The sequence below is a fragment of the Platalea leucorodia genome, assembly GCF_965183815.1.
Source record: "Platalea leucorodia genome assembly, chromosome: 1".
NCBI lineage: Eukaryota > Metazoa > Chordata > Aves > Pelecaniformes > Threskiornithidae > Platalea > Platalea leucorodia.
Window position 1 is genome coordinate 136,748,747 of NC_138823.1, and position 14,433 is coordinate 136,763,179.

The window sequence follows — 14,433 nt, forward strand, 5'->3', positions numbered from 1 at the left end:
ATGTGCTTGATTTCTTATAGCTACATTATTATCTACATAAAATGGAAAAATGCCACTGTAAAAGGTTTAACTGAAAACTAAAGGATGCATGGAGCAAGGACCTTTCCTTATTTAGGACTCCCTTGCAGCAGAACTTAATAGGAAGCTAAAAAAGGAAGCCTCTATAAGATTCCTTTTGCTGAGATTTTCCCCATTATATTTCTGCATATTCCTGCATCATGTGCACTGAGGTGGTGTACAGGACCTGGCTGCAGTCCAGAGACTAAGTCATCCTCAGAGGACTGCCTACCTCCCCATTACTGTTCCCAGATTAAACTTGGCAAATTAGTTCCACTAGATCCCCCACAGTCTTCCCTTTCAAAGGAAGGAACTTGCATTTGGAGAGTTTTCCAAAATAATAATGTAGCCTTAAACGCTGTTATGTCTTCCATGATAACTGCTGGCTTACACGCAGGCTACATCTTCTTTCCTGTGGGCTGCCATGCCCATACTAAATTTTTCCGTTGCTCCCATCTCATTGAGGTCATGTACCTCTTCTTGCAACACTGTTCATAGGCAGTAGAGCCTACATCCGTTTTCACTGCCCATGTACTGTGTATACAACAAACCCTATAGACAGTGGTCAGCTAAAGGTATTGGATGCGAATAGATTGATCAGTTTAGAGCGCACAGCAGTTATGACCTTGCTAGCAATAGCAATTCTGATGGTGGGTTGCTTATCACAAGTATTCATATTAAATAGTTGAGATAATCTTTAACTGTACAGTATTCAGCAATGTTGGCTTTTACAGGTAATGAAGCTAATGCAGTTAAGAATACAAAAAGTAGTACTGGATGAAATTGTGGTAGGAAATTTTCATTCTATTAAATCAACTATGCAAACATAAAACCATTTTCAGTAAAACCTAATCAATTGTCAAGAATATGAGAAAAATATATCTATTTGAATAAATAAAACTGTCTTCAATACAATCTAATCAACTGCCAGAAATGAAACATCTCTAATTTGATTAAAATGTCCCCGTTGACCATAGTTATTTTCTCTTGTTGTAAATAAGAGGTTCTCAAGACAGAATGATAGCTTTTCTTTTTGAATATCACTTTTAGCTTTTGTAGTTACTGCCCTTTTTCTGGCACTGACGTTGATTCACTGCTGTTTGAGGGCTGATGTGCCTTGCACTTGGCTAACATTATCCACATTAATGTTGCTTTTTCCCTTCCAATCTCCATGCTCCTATTAGTTTTTGTTATTTGTTCAATCAAAGTTTCTAGATGTTGCCTCTTCTAACTTATCCTTATGTTTTATTCTAACTTGAGGAGTTGACGAGTGTAGGAATCTCTTCTGGTTCAATTTTAAATACACAAGGCAGCTGCCAAGTAGTCTGTTGCACAGTTGTTGTATTTGGATAACCTTACTTGCTCATAATATAGGTACATATACTCAAGTCATTCACCAAAAAGAGCCTGAGAGCAATGAAAACATGCTCTTGGACTAAGGTGTCTTCCTTCCTGCATTTCTTTCTCCAGGAATAATAATCATATATATGAGACAGGAAAAAAAAAAGATGTTGTCTGTCATTGGCTTAGTGTGTCTGTCTTCATATGCTTCTGTTCCTAGTTACTCTATTTCTTTGTTTGTTTGTTTGTTTGTTTTCCCTTCTCTCCCCCTTATGACATTTTGCTCCTTTTTCTCTCCTTTCTTAGCCATCAACATCTTCCTCCTTAGCACTCTTTCCATTACTGTGTCAGTCTCTTCTGGTCTGAATTTCTCCTTTGCTCTTTTTGTAACCTGACCCTTGTAAATGACACGTTGCTAGGCATATAAAGAGATTCCACTTATGGTCTAAAATTAGCTTTCTAGTCTAAGCTTGTCATCTAGGCAACCTCTGTAATCAATAGCGAAAGTTAAATACCACAAGAAGGCAATTCATCACATTTTAAGATTATGTTGAAACTGGAGGGATTAATTGCTGTCTGGGCCACCTGTCTCTTTCTGCTGATTAAAGAGAGAGCCCTAGATGACAACCTCGGATGAGGTACCTGGCTTCCAGATGGCTAAAATAAGATGAAAAGTATCATACCTGTTGTGCAAGGAGTGGTGTTGGTAATGCATTGCCTTTGTAAGGACTGTCCTATGGAGGTAAAAGCTGCATAAAATTGGAATGAGACGGCACCCACAGTTTGGTCTTTTTTTTTCCTGAACTGATTTGCAATGGTGCCAGCAGTTACATTTGATTTTCAGTAGTGTCTTCAGCAATGTTGTGACATTGTAGAAATCAAACCCCTACTATTTTGTTAGAATAGTTAATATTTATGTAGCTCTCATGTGAATTTCTCATCAAACTGCAGAATCCATTTCATTTTTGACATGGGGAGTTAGAAGCTTCAGAACATTTCTGACAAGGCCACACAGCACTGTTCAACAGCGTAGTTGGATACAAATCCCATTACCTGAATCCCATTTTAAAATCATAGGGAACTAAGTTTACTGATAGATCGTATCTACTATTGCTGTGGTTGTTACAGACACAGGCACATCCCCACACAAGCTGTCCAGATACAATTTGATCATAAGCAATCAATAATTTTTGATTATCAGTGCTGCACATAAGCATTTGGAACTACAAAAATAAAATTGGGAAATACACATAAAACTATTTATAGACAAATATTGTATGGAAAGATTTTGAGCAAAACTGGATGTAAGAAAATATTTATCGTTTACAATTATTTCAGTAATAAACTAGTATTTATGCTTCTATGTTTGATCTTCTTTTAACAGTGCTGTAACTCACCACTGAACCAACACATTGGGAACAGTTTATAGCATCAAAACCTTCATCCACGTAGACTGATGCCATCTCTCCAGTCTCCAAGCACTGTGAACTGAAGCTACGAATCTTTATGGAGTTTATATCACCTGGGTCAAAGGGAATGTTTTTCTGATATTTAACGAGGACCCTTACCGCCAGTATGACGAGCCAGGAGAAGTGGGTTAACCTTAGTCCTGGGGAGTTCTCTCAGCTTCAGAAATATGCGGAATGTAAGTAATTTTTAAAATACGTGATTTTATGGCTAATTAAAAATTAAGAATATTTTGAATGACGAATATAATATTATTATTGGTATTATTCACTATCAAGTAGGAGGTTAAATTATGGTTTATGTTTATGTTTTTTAATCCAAAAGATATGTTCTTTGGAGGGAAGAAAATAATCAGTTGGGGTCTGTAGCTTTTTTTTTTTTTTTTTTATTATCCATTATGATACCATGTAGACCGACTATAGGTTATGTGATTATGGGTATTTGGAGAGTATATTTTTATGGCTTTTCCACCTTAAATTCACCATAACAATTTTTTGCCACTAGAGTGGCGTTTGTAGTTAAAAAGAAGGCTTGCTCAGTCATGGAGGAAACATGGAGATTCCAGGAGAAACACATCTAGGTGTTCAATATGAAGATGTTTCTAATACGATAAACGATGCGAAGGAGGAGTTGTCGTGTGAAACAGCAGGAAGCAAAAAACTCTTTAAGCTGAACATCCAGTTCTGTAGTTATTTCTCAGGCAAAACTTCCTTTAAGTTGCCTGAGCAATTTAAATGGCTCAGAATTTCGTGCTTAAAGGGCAGATACTGAACATGAGTAGTTAGATTTAGGAGGCAGTTTATGAAGCCTGATAAGAACTGAACTGGAAAAGGTCAAGAACATTTAGGAAGTTTTCCTGTATGGTAAGTAATCTAAATTTATATTTTTAAAAAATGAGAAAATTTCATATGATTTATGAATGTTGTTGATTTATTACTAAAGAAAACATTTGCATATATGGTAGAATGAAGACTACTGATTGGGTTTTTTTCTGCCTATGACATCACGGCATATACTTAATTGTATTTCAGTGTAGTCATCTAACAGAATAATCATAAAATGATTATTAGAGTTAACTTTAATAGTACATTCCACTGGAATGTGATTGAGATTCATAATATTTTCATGATATCAAGTTAAGCCATGAATGATACTTTATACAATGTAATGTCATTGAACCAAAAAAAAAAAAATCAAGTAGAAGTATTTATATGATGCTTTCTGGAACAGATGTATTTGAGTCTGACAGTTTTCTGCAACTGCTGTACATTTTAAAGTATCCTATTTATTAACAAAGTATGTTTCTGCCCCATGCCACGTTCTTGTCTCAAAGGATAAGCTATAGAGATGAATACTGCTTTAAATCCTTAATGATGTTACCAAGTAAGGAGCTATTTTGTTTGTCATTTTATATCGGAATATAAGACATTGATACCTGTCTGCTATTTAATCACTTAGGACCTCCTCCTTAAAAGAAGGCCTTAAAGATCTAGTATGAGTCTGAGAAATGATAATATCCATGCTTTTTAGTAGTTCTTTTGTTTGTATGTAATGCACAGAGCCATTAAATACGGGGAAACGATGCAATTACACGGAGGTTAAAAAGAAAACATCCAAATTTTGTATTGATGTTCTGTTGCCTTCAGAGACCATTGCAAAGAAAATTTTGTATTTCACGTTTGACATGAATAAGCTTGTTCCTTTTAAATTACATCACCATATGGAGAGTAAACATAGCATAGCAGCTTAAAAAAACAAACAAACATTTACTTCTGAAAATATTTACTACTTCCTGCGAAAATATTTAAAAATGATTCTTCCTTAGGTTTTTCAATACCAGAAATTGGACACTTCTAATAGAGAGAGATAGAACAGTTATGGTTTTTTTTCCTATGCATTCCTATAACTTAAGCCTTCAATGCAGCGTTTGCCAAAATATTTGTTGTCTTCCTTATGGAAAAAAAAGGGCATTTCATATATTCCTTTTCTTTCTGCTTCCCTTTGCTCCTCCAGCACTTCTTGCACAGACGATAGTTCAGAGCCATTGCTTTAACAGAACTATTGGTATCAGGATAAAGTATTTGGTGAAATTGGTTGTATTTGTTTGTGTTCAGGTTTGTGTGTGTATATGAAAGAAACACATTGTGTCTTTCAAGCTTCCTCTCCTTGTCTGGAATAGAAGGATGTTAGTTGTTCAATGTGAAATGTGATGCATCTTTGTATAAATACTTCGATTTCTGAGGCAATTAGAAAAAAAATTGTTAATGGTGTATAGACTTTGATATATAATGCCAAGGGAATATAACCCAGATATGGGCCTTATTTTTAATTTCTTAGCTGTACAATTTAATTTTGCTAAATGACTGAATAGCAGTATCTTTAAATGTGTGATTTAAGACTTTAAAATGCAATTTAAAAAATTTAATTGGATCCAACATTTTTGAATTTGATACATTTTTATCTAACATGCAGAAATATGAAATGTGACAGTAGATGTTTTTACTCATTACTGTATAGTAATTAAATTGTGGAATTTTATGAAGTTTGAGTATATAATTGCTTTGATATTTCATTGTCATTGTTGAACACGGCAAGATAGTGAACTGAAAAATCACCAGATTTCTAGTAGAGTCTGACTGGCTTGATAGAGTTTGATCTATTTAAAAAAAAAAAAAAAAAAAAAGGCATTGCACACTTCTCTCCAGCACTTGACTTGAGGTACCAGTGGGTCTCCTGCAGGAAGGAGAGATGATCTGGGTGTCAGAAGGTAACACTGTAAGGAGGTTTGACTTTGTGTTGGTGATGAGTCCCCAGCCTTGCCTTGTGCTAACGAGCTGGTTTCACTGACGGACTCCGGAATACAGTAGGGAATTTACAGCCAAGTGATTTGTTTTCCACTCACCTGCTGATATGTGGGGGTGTCATTTGCTCTGCCTTTCATTCAGTTTGGTGTATAGACTTTACTTCATAAATCTTACCTAAATTACAACATTATTTTAACTATGGAAATTTTTAACAGATACACTTTCTTGAATTTACAAAATACAATATTTATAATCCCTACTTATTTTGAATCAGGTCTAAAGTGAGTACTGGAACAAAGAGTACAGTCTCCCAAAGACCAGTCTACCTTGGGTGTCAGTGACTTTGGACCATGCTCTTAATGGCTGATAGTCACATTACTTAATGAGGTCACTGGAATCAGAATTACTTTTGTACAACTGTGGTGGGTTCACCTTGGTCCTGCCAGCAAACCTGCTCCAGCATGGGCTTGTCTCCATGGGTCCAGAGGTCCTGCCAGGAGCCTGCTCCAGCGTGGGCTTCCCATGGGGTCACAGCCTCCTTCGGGCACATCTACCTGCTCCAGTGTGGGGTCCTCCACGGGCTGCAGGTGGATATCTGCTCCACCGTTAGCCTCCGTGGGCTGCAGGGGAACAGCCTGCCTCACCATGGTCTTCACCACGGGCTGCAGAGGAATCTCTGCTCTGGCACCTGGAGCACCTCCTCCCCCTCCTTCTTCATTGACCTTGGTGTCTGCACATTTGTTCCTCTCACATATTCTCACTCCTCGCTTTGGCTGCAGTTGCGCAGCAGTTTTTTCCCCTTCTTAGATATGTAATCCCAGAGGCTCTACCACTGTTGCTGATGGGCTCAGCTTTGGTCAGCGGCAGGTCCGTCTTGGAGCTGGCTGACATTGACTCTATTGGACATGGGGGAAGCTTCTGGCATCTTCTCACAGAAGCCACCCCTGTAGCCCCCCCGCTACCAAAACCTTGCCAGGCAAACCCTATACAACAACAAGCTGAAATATGAAAAGAACTGTTCTTTTAAATTCATTATACAAACATACATTGGATTATTTTTTTAATCTGAGTCAATTTTTGCAAGTATTTGATAGTAAGAAAGATATGCATAAGACTGAAAGAAAGTAGTACAGCCTTTCAAACAATAACACCTACAGAAAGAGTTTCTTCTGATGTATTAGTGTACACACGTTTTGGTGTGCAAGTGAAAAGTAGTAATAACTGGATGGTAAAGACTTAATTAAAGGGAAACATGAAGAAATTCTTAAACAAACTGTTAGAGAGGAGTGTACTAGACTTGACCTGAGCTCAGTGGGTAGAATTCAGAGTTCACACCTACACCTCTATATCGTATTGCTGTGCTCAAATACTAAGTGTTGATGATTCACAGCATGTACTATCACTGACGCAAAACACATACCTTCAGTAGGTGAGCCTGAAGAGAGGGTGCGCTGAGGTGCCTTGTGCTAACCAGTAGCAAGCTTTAAGCACAGGGTGTATTTCGATTTCTGCTTCTCTTTGGAGCCTAAGTAAATTTGGTTAAGAAAGTTTGCTCATTTATTTTCAGGACAGGAGTTGTTCTGCATTTCAGGTGCCTATCCACCCAGAAAATATTCTCTTTAAAATGTGTTTGCCGGTGTTTTGCATATTTGCTTGGTGGTCAGAAAAAACCCTCACAGAGTTCCCTTCTCAAGCTGAATCCCCTCAAGCGAAGCTGGCTATGGAGTGAGATAGTGCTGATAGTGTTTTTCTTGTGTGACACCCCGAGCTGCTGCCCTCCACACAAGCACACATCACCTTTCTGGTCTGATAGCCTTAGTTTTGATCCAGTATTGGAAAGGGTGGTAACCCAGAGACTATTCTACTGCACAGCAGACAGGTCACACTTGTAGGAGTTGAGGGATTTCGATTCGAGCCTTTTGCATTCAAACAGAGGTTCAACCTCATATCGTCAGTCTTTCCCCTAACCAGAAGGCAAGCCTTTCTCACTTCTACCTGTTTTATGAAGATGACTGTTGCTGCCACACTTTGCTGAAAGCAGTCACATCTGCAAGTATTATGGTTTCTGCGAATAGCAGAGGAATGGGTCCATCCAGGTTCTACGAGAGAGATTAAATACCTCTTCTTATCTTTAGACTGTAACAGAACTTACGAGGAGCCTAGATGAGTTGTTTCACTTCTGCATCAACTGACTTTAGTCATGTAAAGGAATTTTTAAACCATATTGAGATACACGCTGCACAGAGAATAAGCTTAAAGTACTTCCAGACTTAGGTTATACATGCAGAACTGCAGTTGATTGAGTGTGGACATTATAGATCCAGCTGTCCTGGGCTTAGAGGTCTGAATTCAGCCTAAAGCCCCTTTTTAGTCACCAAAGTAGGTGTGTGAATCTTTCACTGTAAAGCCCGTTAAACTTCTCATGTGGATTCTAGTGCTCAGACAGGGACATGTGCTTTCCACTTTCTGACTGAAAGACGCTTTGCTCCAGTTCAGTGTAGTTCTACTTTTAATTCATCTTTTGTTGGCTTGATGATAGCCTGTCTACTCTTGCAAGTATAGTTAAACAAACAAGGCCTGCTCCTAGCTCTGTGTGCAAGATATTGTCCTTGGTATCTCATTGAGAACTTCTTACCACATCTTGTCTGCCTGTCGTCTTCATCACATATTTATAGTATGAGTCTCAGCTTTATCCAAGTGTATTGTCTGATGAACACAAACCGTGAATGTAAAATTTGTTTCCTGAATACATACCAGCTTTTCCCAATTTCCATAAATGTAACTGAACAGCAAAGGCCAATGAGTTCTCCACCACTTGTTCCTAATCACAAAACATTTCCCTCTAAGTGACACTTAGAACGTAACAGTAAGTGAATATCTTCCAGTAAATTAATCCAAGGAATATCCATAATTTTGTTTTACCGAGTTATTTTCGAGCTCAGTTCGAGGCAGCTTTATACTTCCAATTTAATACCTTTCTTCATCTGCTTGCCATACTTAAATAATTTGGAGCTTCAAATGAATTTTTTGGAACAGTTTAAATATTACTTTAAAAAGAAGAAAAGTGTATTTCTAGAACTCAAAGAGCATGTTACCTAATACTTGTCTCTTTGCAGTTAATATGCATGTGTGTGGTTTTTGGAAGAATAATTATTTCCAAAGACAGTTCCTGTGTGTCCTCCTTGCCCATCAAATTAAAAATCTCCTCTCTCCTCTTGTTCTGAAGAGACAATAGTAGAAAATATTTTGCATTAGATCTTCGTCTGGTTTTAAAATGCCTCAGAAGAATATGTGAAAAGAAAGAGAACTGAGATAACTGGTGTGCTTATTATATAGTAGTAATAATAACAATAACAACAACAACAACTGGTGTGCTTATTATATAGTAGTAATAATAACAATAACAACAACAACAATAATGTAACCCACACCAAATACTGAAGATTCTAAGGAAATCCATGCAGTCAAGAGAAGAAAATTCATATTTTTATTTTTTTTTTTTTCTCCTGTAGATTTCATGATCAATGCTGGCTGTGGGAAAGGAAGGCAAAAAGATGCAGGGTTTTTTCTGCATAAAAATGGTACTTAAAGTGCATAGGGTAATGTACCTACAGGACTTTTCAGGCAGAGACTGTTTCTCCAAACTGTATAGTACCAAGTATATGCATAGTTCTGTACTACTCCTAACAGCAGCCTGAATTGTAAGGACATTAGAGAGAAGCAATATAAATAGCTTCATTGTGATTATTATCTGTATGGTAAGTTTGATTAGTTTGGACAGGGTTTTTTGTATCCTTTTTATTAAATGAATTTTGTATCTCCTTTTTATTAAATGAAGTTTTATGGCTATTATGGTCCAAATTATATTTTGAGGGAAGTTTAGAGGATCCTGCTTCAAAAGCAAGTGAGAAAATATTGAAGGGATTGGAAACAGTTAAAGCAAGACTATTTCATGATTCAGCTAGGCTTTAAAAGAAAGAAGGAAGGTCTCCCTTCCCTCAGTAGGCGGAGAGAGGTGGAGGAAAAGGCCTCTGAGCTCTGGCAGCATGTGCACTCTGGGGAAATAGCTTGGTTTTGTGTTGTCCTTTTGAGTTTGTCAACAAAATGTGCCCTGAGGAAAAAGCCTGAAAAAGACTTTTTGCAAAACTTCTGGCAGTGATTTTTTTCCCAGGCTGGTGGAGGCGAACTTGGGCAGACTGTCACAGCCTGAAGATAGAAATAGACGTTGGAGTGCTACTGAAATGGCTGTGAGAACAGGAACAGCATCAGCAGCTGCAGCATCTTTTGATGTAGCATCAATAGCTACTGCAAGAACTAGACAGTGTAAGAATTTTATAGGGCAACAGGAAGGAGGAACTTGTGAAAAAGATCTCTGAAGAGAAACAGGAAGGTCAGCAGAAGTTTTGGGCCAGAATTAAGTTGCCAGACACTCTTGGGTGGGTTTGATTCTGTGGCCCTCACAGATGGAAAAGATTTTCTTCTACAATGGGTATAAATGATAACCTGCGGGGAACTTCATGCATATGGCAGCTGGTCACCAGCAGCTATGGGCTATTACGCAATCCCTCAGAGGGTCCCAGGCTTCTAGTGCCACATGGAATTGTGCAAATTCTAATGAGGGAATGGGCCTCATCAAAGAAAACAGATTGCTAAAACCAGCTATTTTTGGCTGTTTGGAGAGAGAAAATTGCTGGTGATTACTGAGAATAGTTTTACCCCAAGTATTGGATTTTAGGAGTATGGTGTTTCTGCTGCTGTTAGTCAAGATGGAGGAAATTAAGTTCTCATAAAGTTTTGTCAGAGCCTGTCAGACTGGCTGAAAGGTGGAGTCTGCCAGCACTGCCTGTATGATATCCCATGCACTTGGAGAACTTTATGGAGAAGAATAATGAGTCTAGTGAGGGATGCCCTCTTTGCATGCAAGGCCTGTTGGGGGTGGAGTCGCCAGAAAAAGGGACCAGTTCATGATTCGTGGAGTCTGAATCCCAGTTCTGAGTCTGTGACTGGGGACTAAAAATCTGACTAAGAGAAACTGGAGTCCCACTCAAGGGTTTGGTGGGGCACTTGCTTTAGTTCTTCTGAGAGGTGAACTATGAACTATGCTTATTGATGCAACACTGTAATTTCTTTCTTGAGATCTCTGAATTGAAATCCCTGGTGCACATTCCTGTGTTGTACCAATTTAGAGAAAACGGGATAGAAATATTATATCTGATAGGTTTAGGCTCTAGTCAGATCTATTCTTAAAAAAAGATGATCTCTGTCCAAAGGAGGGTAGTTATATATAGTCTGTACTAATGAGGATATTGGATCCAACTTTGACTCGTGTTAGACTGAAATCCAGAATAGGAAAGTTACAAAGTTGTGAATTTATTTTTCATTTAACCAGTCATAGTTGGGATTTGGCCTCTGAAGATTGTTTCATAGATGAAGTCATTGTGGGGGTGGAGAGCTGGGCACCAATGTCAACTGCAGAAGTATTGGTGGATTTTTTTTCCTTTCTCTCATCAGGAATTCTGTGTTAGGACTTGGAAAGAATGTACGATCGGTATGATAAGCTGAGCATTTCTGAAGGAAAAAAAAGCTCATAAACATAGAGTATAATCTGGATCTCTGAGGTGGGCTTTCTAATGACTTAAAATGCTTAGTGTTCCTGCCATAATATATGCCTATCTATGACTAGTAGATGTATTTTTACCCAAACAGAAGCCAGGCAATTCTCCAGTTAACCTGTCTAGGGTAAACAGTGTCATATTGACTCTATCCACAACTGTGAGTAAGGATGAACCTTCTCGTGGCAGTCAGGTAGGATACTCAGGTGTGTGCAGAACTTTCTTCCTGCTTCCATGCCCATACTGAAGAAGGGCATCCAACTTGTTTAAGGTACCATAGGCTATTTAGGGAAAGGGACAATGCAGAAGAGAGTGCTGACCACCTTACTTTGACTAAAGGGTCTATCAAATTATGCAGGAGTTACTTTGTTTCATGACAAAGGCAAATACATTTGAGTCCTTTCAGTCCCTCACAGGCTACTATATATTCTAATTTAAAGCAGTCTTTTAGGAACTAATGGCTTTCCTAGAACTTTATGTGAATTGTACACAGTAATGGCACTAAGTAATGTCACATTGAGTGACTTTTTGAGTATCCTAAAAGTGATCTTATTACAGTATTATGTTCATGTCTTAGCTAATTTCAGGGATTCTCCCCTGTCTTCTGACTGCAAGAAACTTTGTATGCCAGCTGCAGGGACACATGTTTTATGAGAGGAAAAGAGTGAATTTATATGCATTTGTGACTATCAGATGGCAAAATATCAGGCATACGCTGCTGTTTATAAGATACCCTATTCCTCTGCAGAGGGTGCTCCCAGAAATATCTGACGTGTTCAGGAGTTCTGATATAAAGGGACTATAGCCAGCAAAATGCAAGACTACTGTTGCTGCTGCATGCTGTTGACTGGAGACTGCTAGCAAGAGGTCATATATCATAACAGAAAGAGACTTAGTCGGTTTAGTAAAAGCAGAGAAGGCAATAGGCCTTTGTAATTCAGAATTTTTAAAGATGTTGACAAATTGGTCCAGAGTAGGATCAGTTCAATGAAGCACTAGCTGTTCTTGGCTTCAATTCCTGTCCTAAAGAACAGCTTCTGGTTCCTGAATGATTGAGTGGCAGGGTCAAAAATACGATGGCTCAGAAATTTGCAACTTCCATTTAGGGGTAACAAAAGTATTATGAAGCAAATGGTCTCAGTTGTGCTAGTGCTAACACACTTTATTTGTCCATTTTAGGAAAGCTAGTGAAAGTGTTGAAGTTTTGTACCTATTTAGATCTCATATGGAAGAAATGTTAGAGGAATTAGAGAAGGAAAAAATTGCTGCAGCCTGTTAGATAGTACCAAGTTGCATTGATCCCAGACTCCAGAGATAAAATACTGTTAGAAAAGGCTGTTATTATTACAAACCCATCATCTGAGCACACAAAGGCACTGGCCATGCTTTGTGTGTGATGAACAGGATGCTGTCTCATCATCAAGAGCATTTGGTGGCCTCACTGGAAGATGGTAGTTCTGCTTGCAACCATCTTGTACATCTGCTTCATCTGGGAGAATGGGGGAGAGAAGGCGATCACAACACCTGGAGAAGATTGTAATGTTTACTTAGTCCCACTGAGCAGTGAAACACGATAGTTCAGTACAATACAGGTATTGAATTGGTTGTTCTGAGACTGGATAGTGTTTGACCTTTATTTTTAGGATAATCATATTATTTTCTAGACTATGCTACTAAGTTACCAGTGTTTGCTCTGAGGGCATAGTGGCTGTTTAAGTATCTGGGAAAGATTAAGCTAGTCAGAGCTCTAGCACTGCCGATAGTAACAGGGCTTGTGTTAACTCTTAGACATGCAGATAGATAGATCCCTGGGTTCTTAACTAATACAGTCAGGATCTCAAATGCTGGTCCTTTGTTGCAATAAAAGGAATTATGAGTAAGTCTTTAAGGGAAAAGTCAATGACTATGCATTTCCATTTTCAAGGATATTGTTGCAAGAAGCAAACCTAAAGACTTCCTACAAAGTCCAGAATAGAAACCCCAGTTCTCAGGTTCCTGTGGCTGTGGGATCCATGGTGTGTGGTGGCTGGCAGTGATACCTCCTGTCTTAGAATCCTGAAAGGCAAATGGTGTCATCTCACCTTGGTTTCTGTTTCCTCTGTCAAAAATAATGATTTCTTTCTAGAATTGAAGCTACGCAGATATACACTGCCAGTTAGTAATGCCCGGTGTTGCAGCATCAGCTGTTACTGGTGTTGAACACATATTGTGGTTATTGCAAATCTAACATAAGGTCATAAAATTACTGAACGTGTATTTATACACCGTAAAATGTATAAACATTGATTATTCCTTTGTTACATTTCCTGTGTTTCTATGTATCTTCCATATTTCTTTTCCTTTATTGTTTGGTTGTTTCTATGGACATTTGCATGTAAACAGTGAGAAGCTTTTGTTTCTAAAGAGTTCATCTGTTCCTATTGCTTATTCTCTATTATAAAGATTTGGGGGATAATTCAATTGGTTGCTGTGGAAATGAGCCTGATGTCACAAACAGAGAATTACAGTTCACCAAGCCTTGAAGAAACAAAACAAAGGGAGAATGGACTAATTGGGGAGCCATGTGACTGTGGCAGAACCTCAGCTCTCATTAAAAGCATGTATTTTTAGTCCTTGTCTTTCTATAGAAGAGCTTGAAAGTGTAATTCAAATGATGACAATCCATGACTCATCAGACAAACTGAAAAAAAATAGCTCTGAGAGAAAGGATGATCGTTTTTTGCTTTTATGAGATTTGAATTCAAAGAATCCGTAGCTCGTGGCGGGTCCCCTCAGCCAAGCAAAGCTTCATATGCCTGAAGAGAGAAGGGGAAAGCTTCTCATCCAACTCATCCACTGAAAAAATATACTTTGCTATTAGTGTTACTGCTTACACTGTTCTGCCTCTCCTGAATTTTTGAAGAAAGAAACCAAAGCTGCCTTCCTTAATGCTCTTGGGAACAGGAGATAGGTTGCTCTGGATGGTTCAAATCAAGAGTCAGAGGCCTCTGTTTGAAAAAGAGTGGGCTTAGGGCTGCCTGATGGTGTCAGAAGGCCTCTCTCCCTGTGCCATTTGTTGGGGTTGAAGGGCCCTGGATTGCATTCCTCTCTGTTGCTTTCTGCCAATTAAAAGAAGCAAAAATTTTAAATGTGCTTATAATTATGTATGTTTT

General features: G+C 38.4%; 1 protein-coding gene across 1 annotated transcript in view; it reads left to right on the top strand.

Annotated features, from left to right (window-relative positions):
• Window positions 1-2,973: 2,973 nt before the first annotated feature.
• Window positions 2,974-14,433, top strand: part of DGKB (diacylglycerol kinase beta) — a gene marked incomplete at both ends in the record, with an annotated part of 334,114 nt that continues 322,654 nt past the window's right edge. Inside the window, 1 exon segment of the mRNA XM_082329956.1 lies at window positions 2,974-3,043. Within this exon segment, the coding sequence (XP_082186082.1) occupies window positions 2,974-3,043 (70 nt within the window).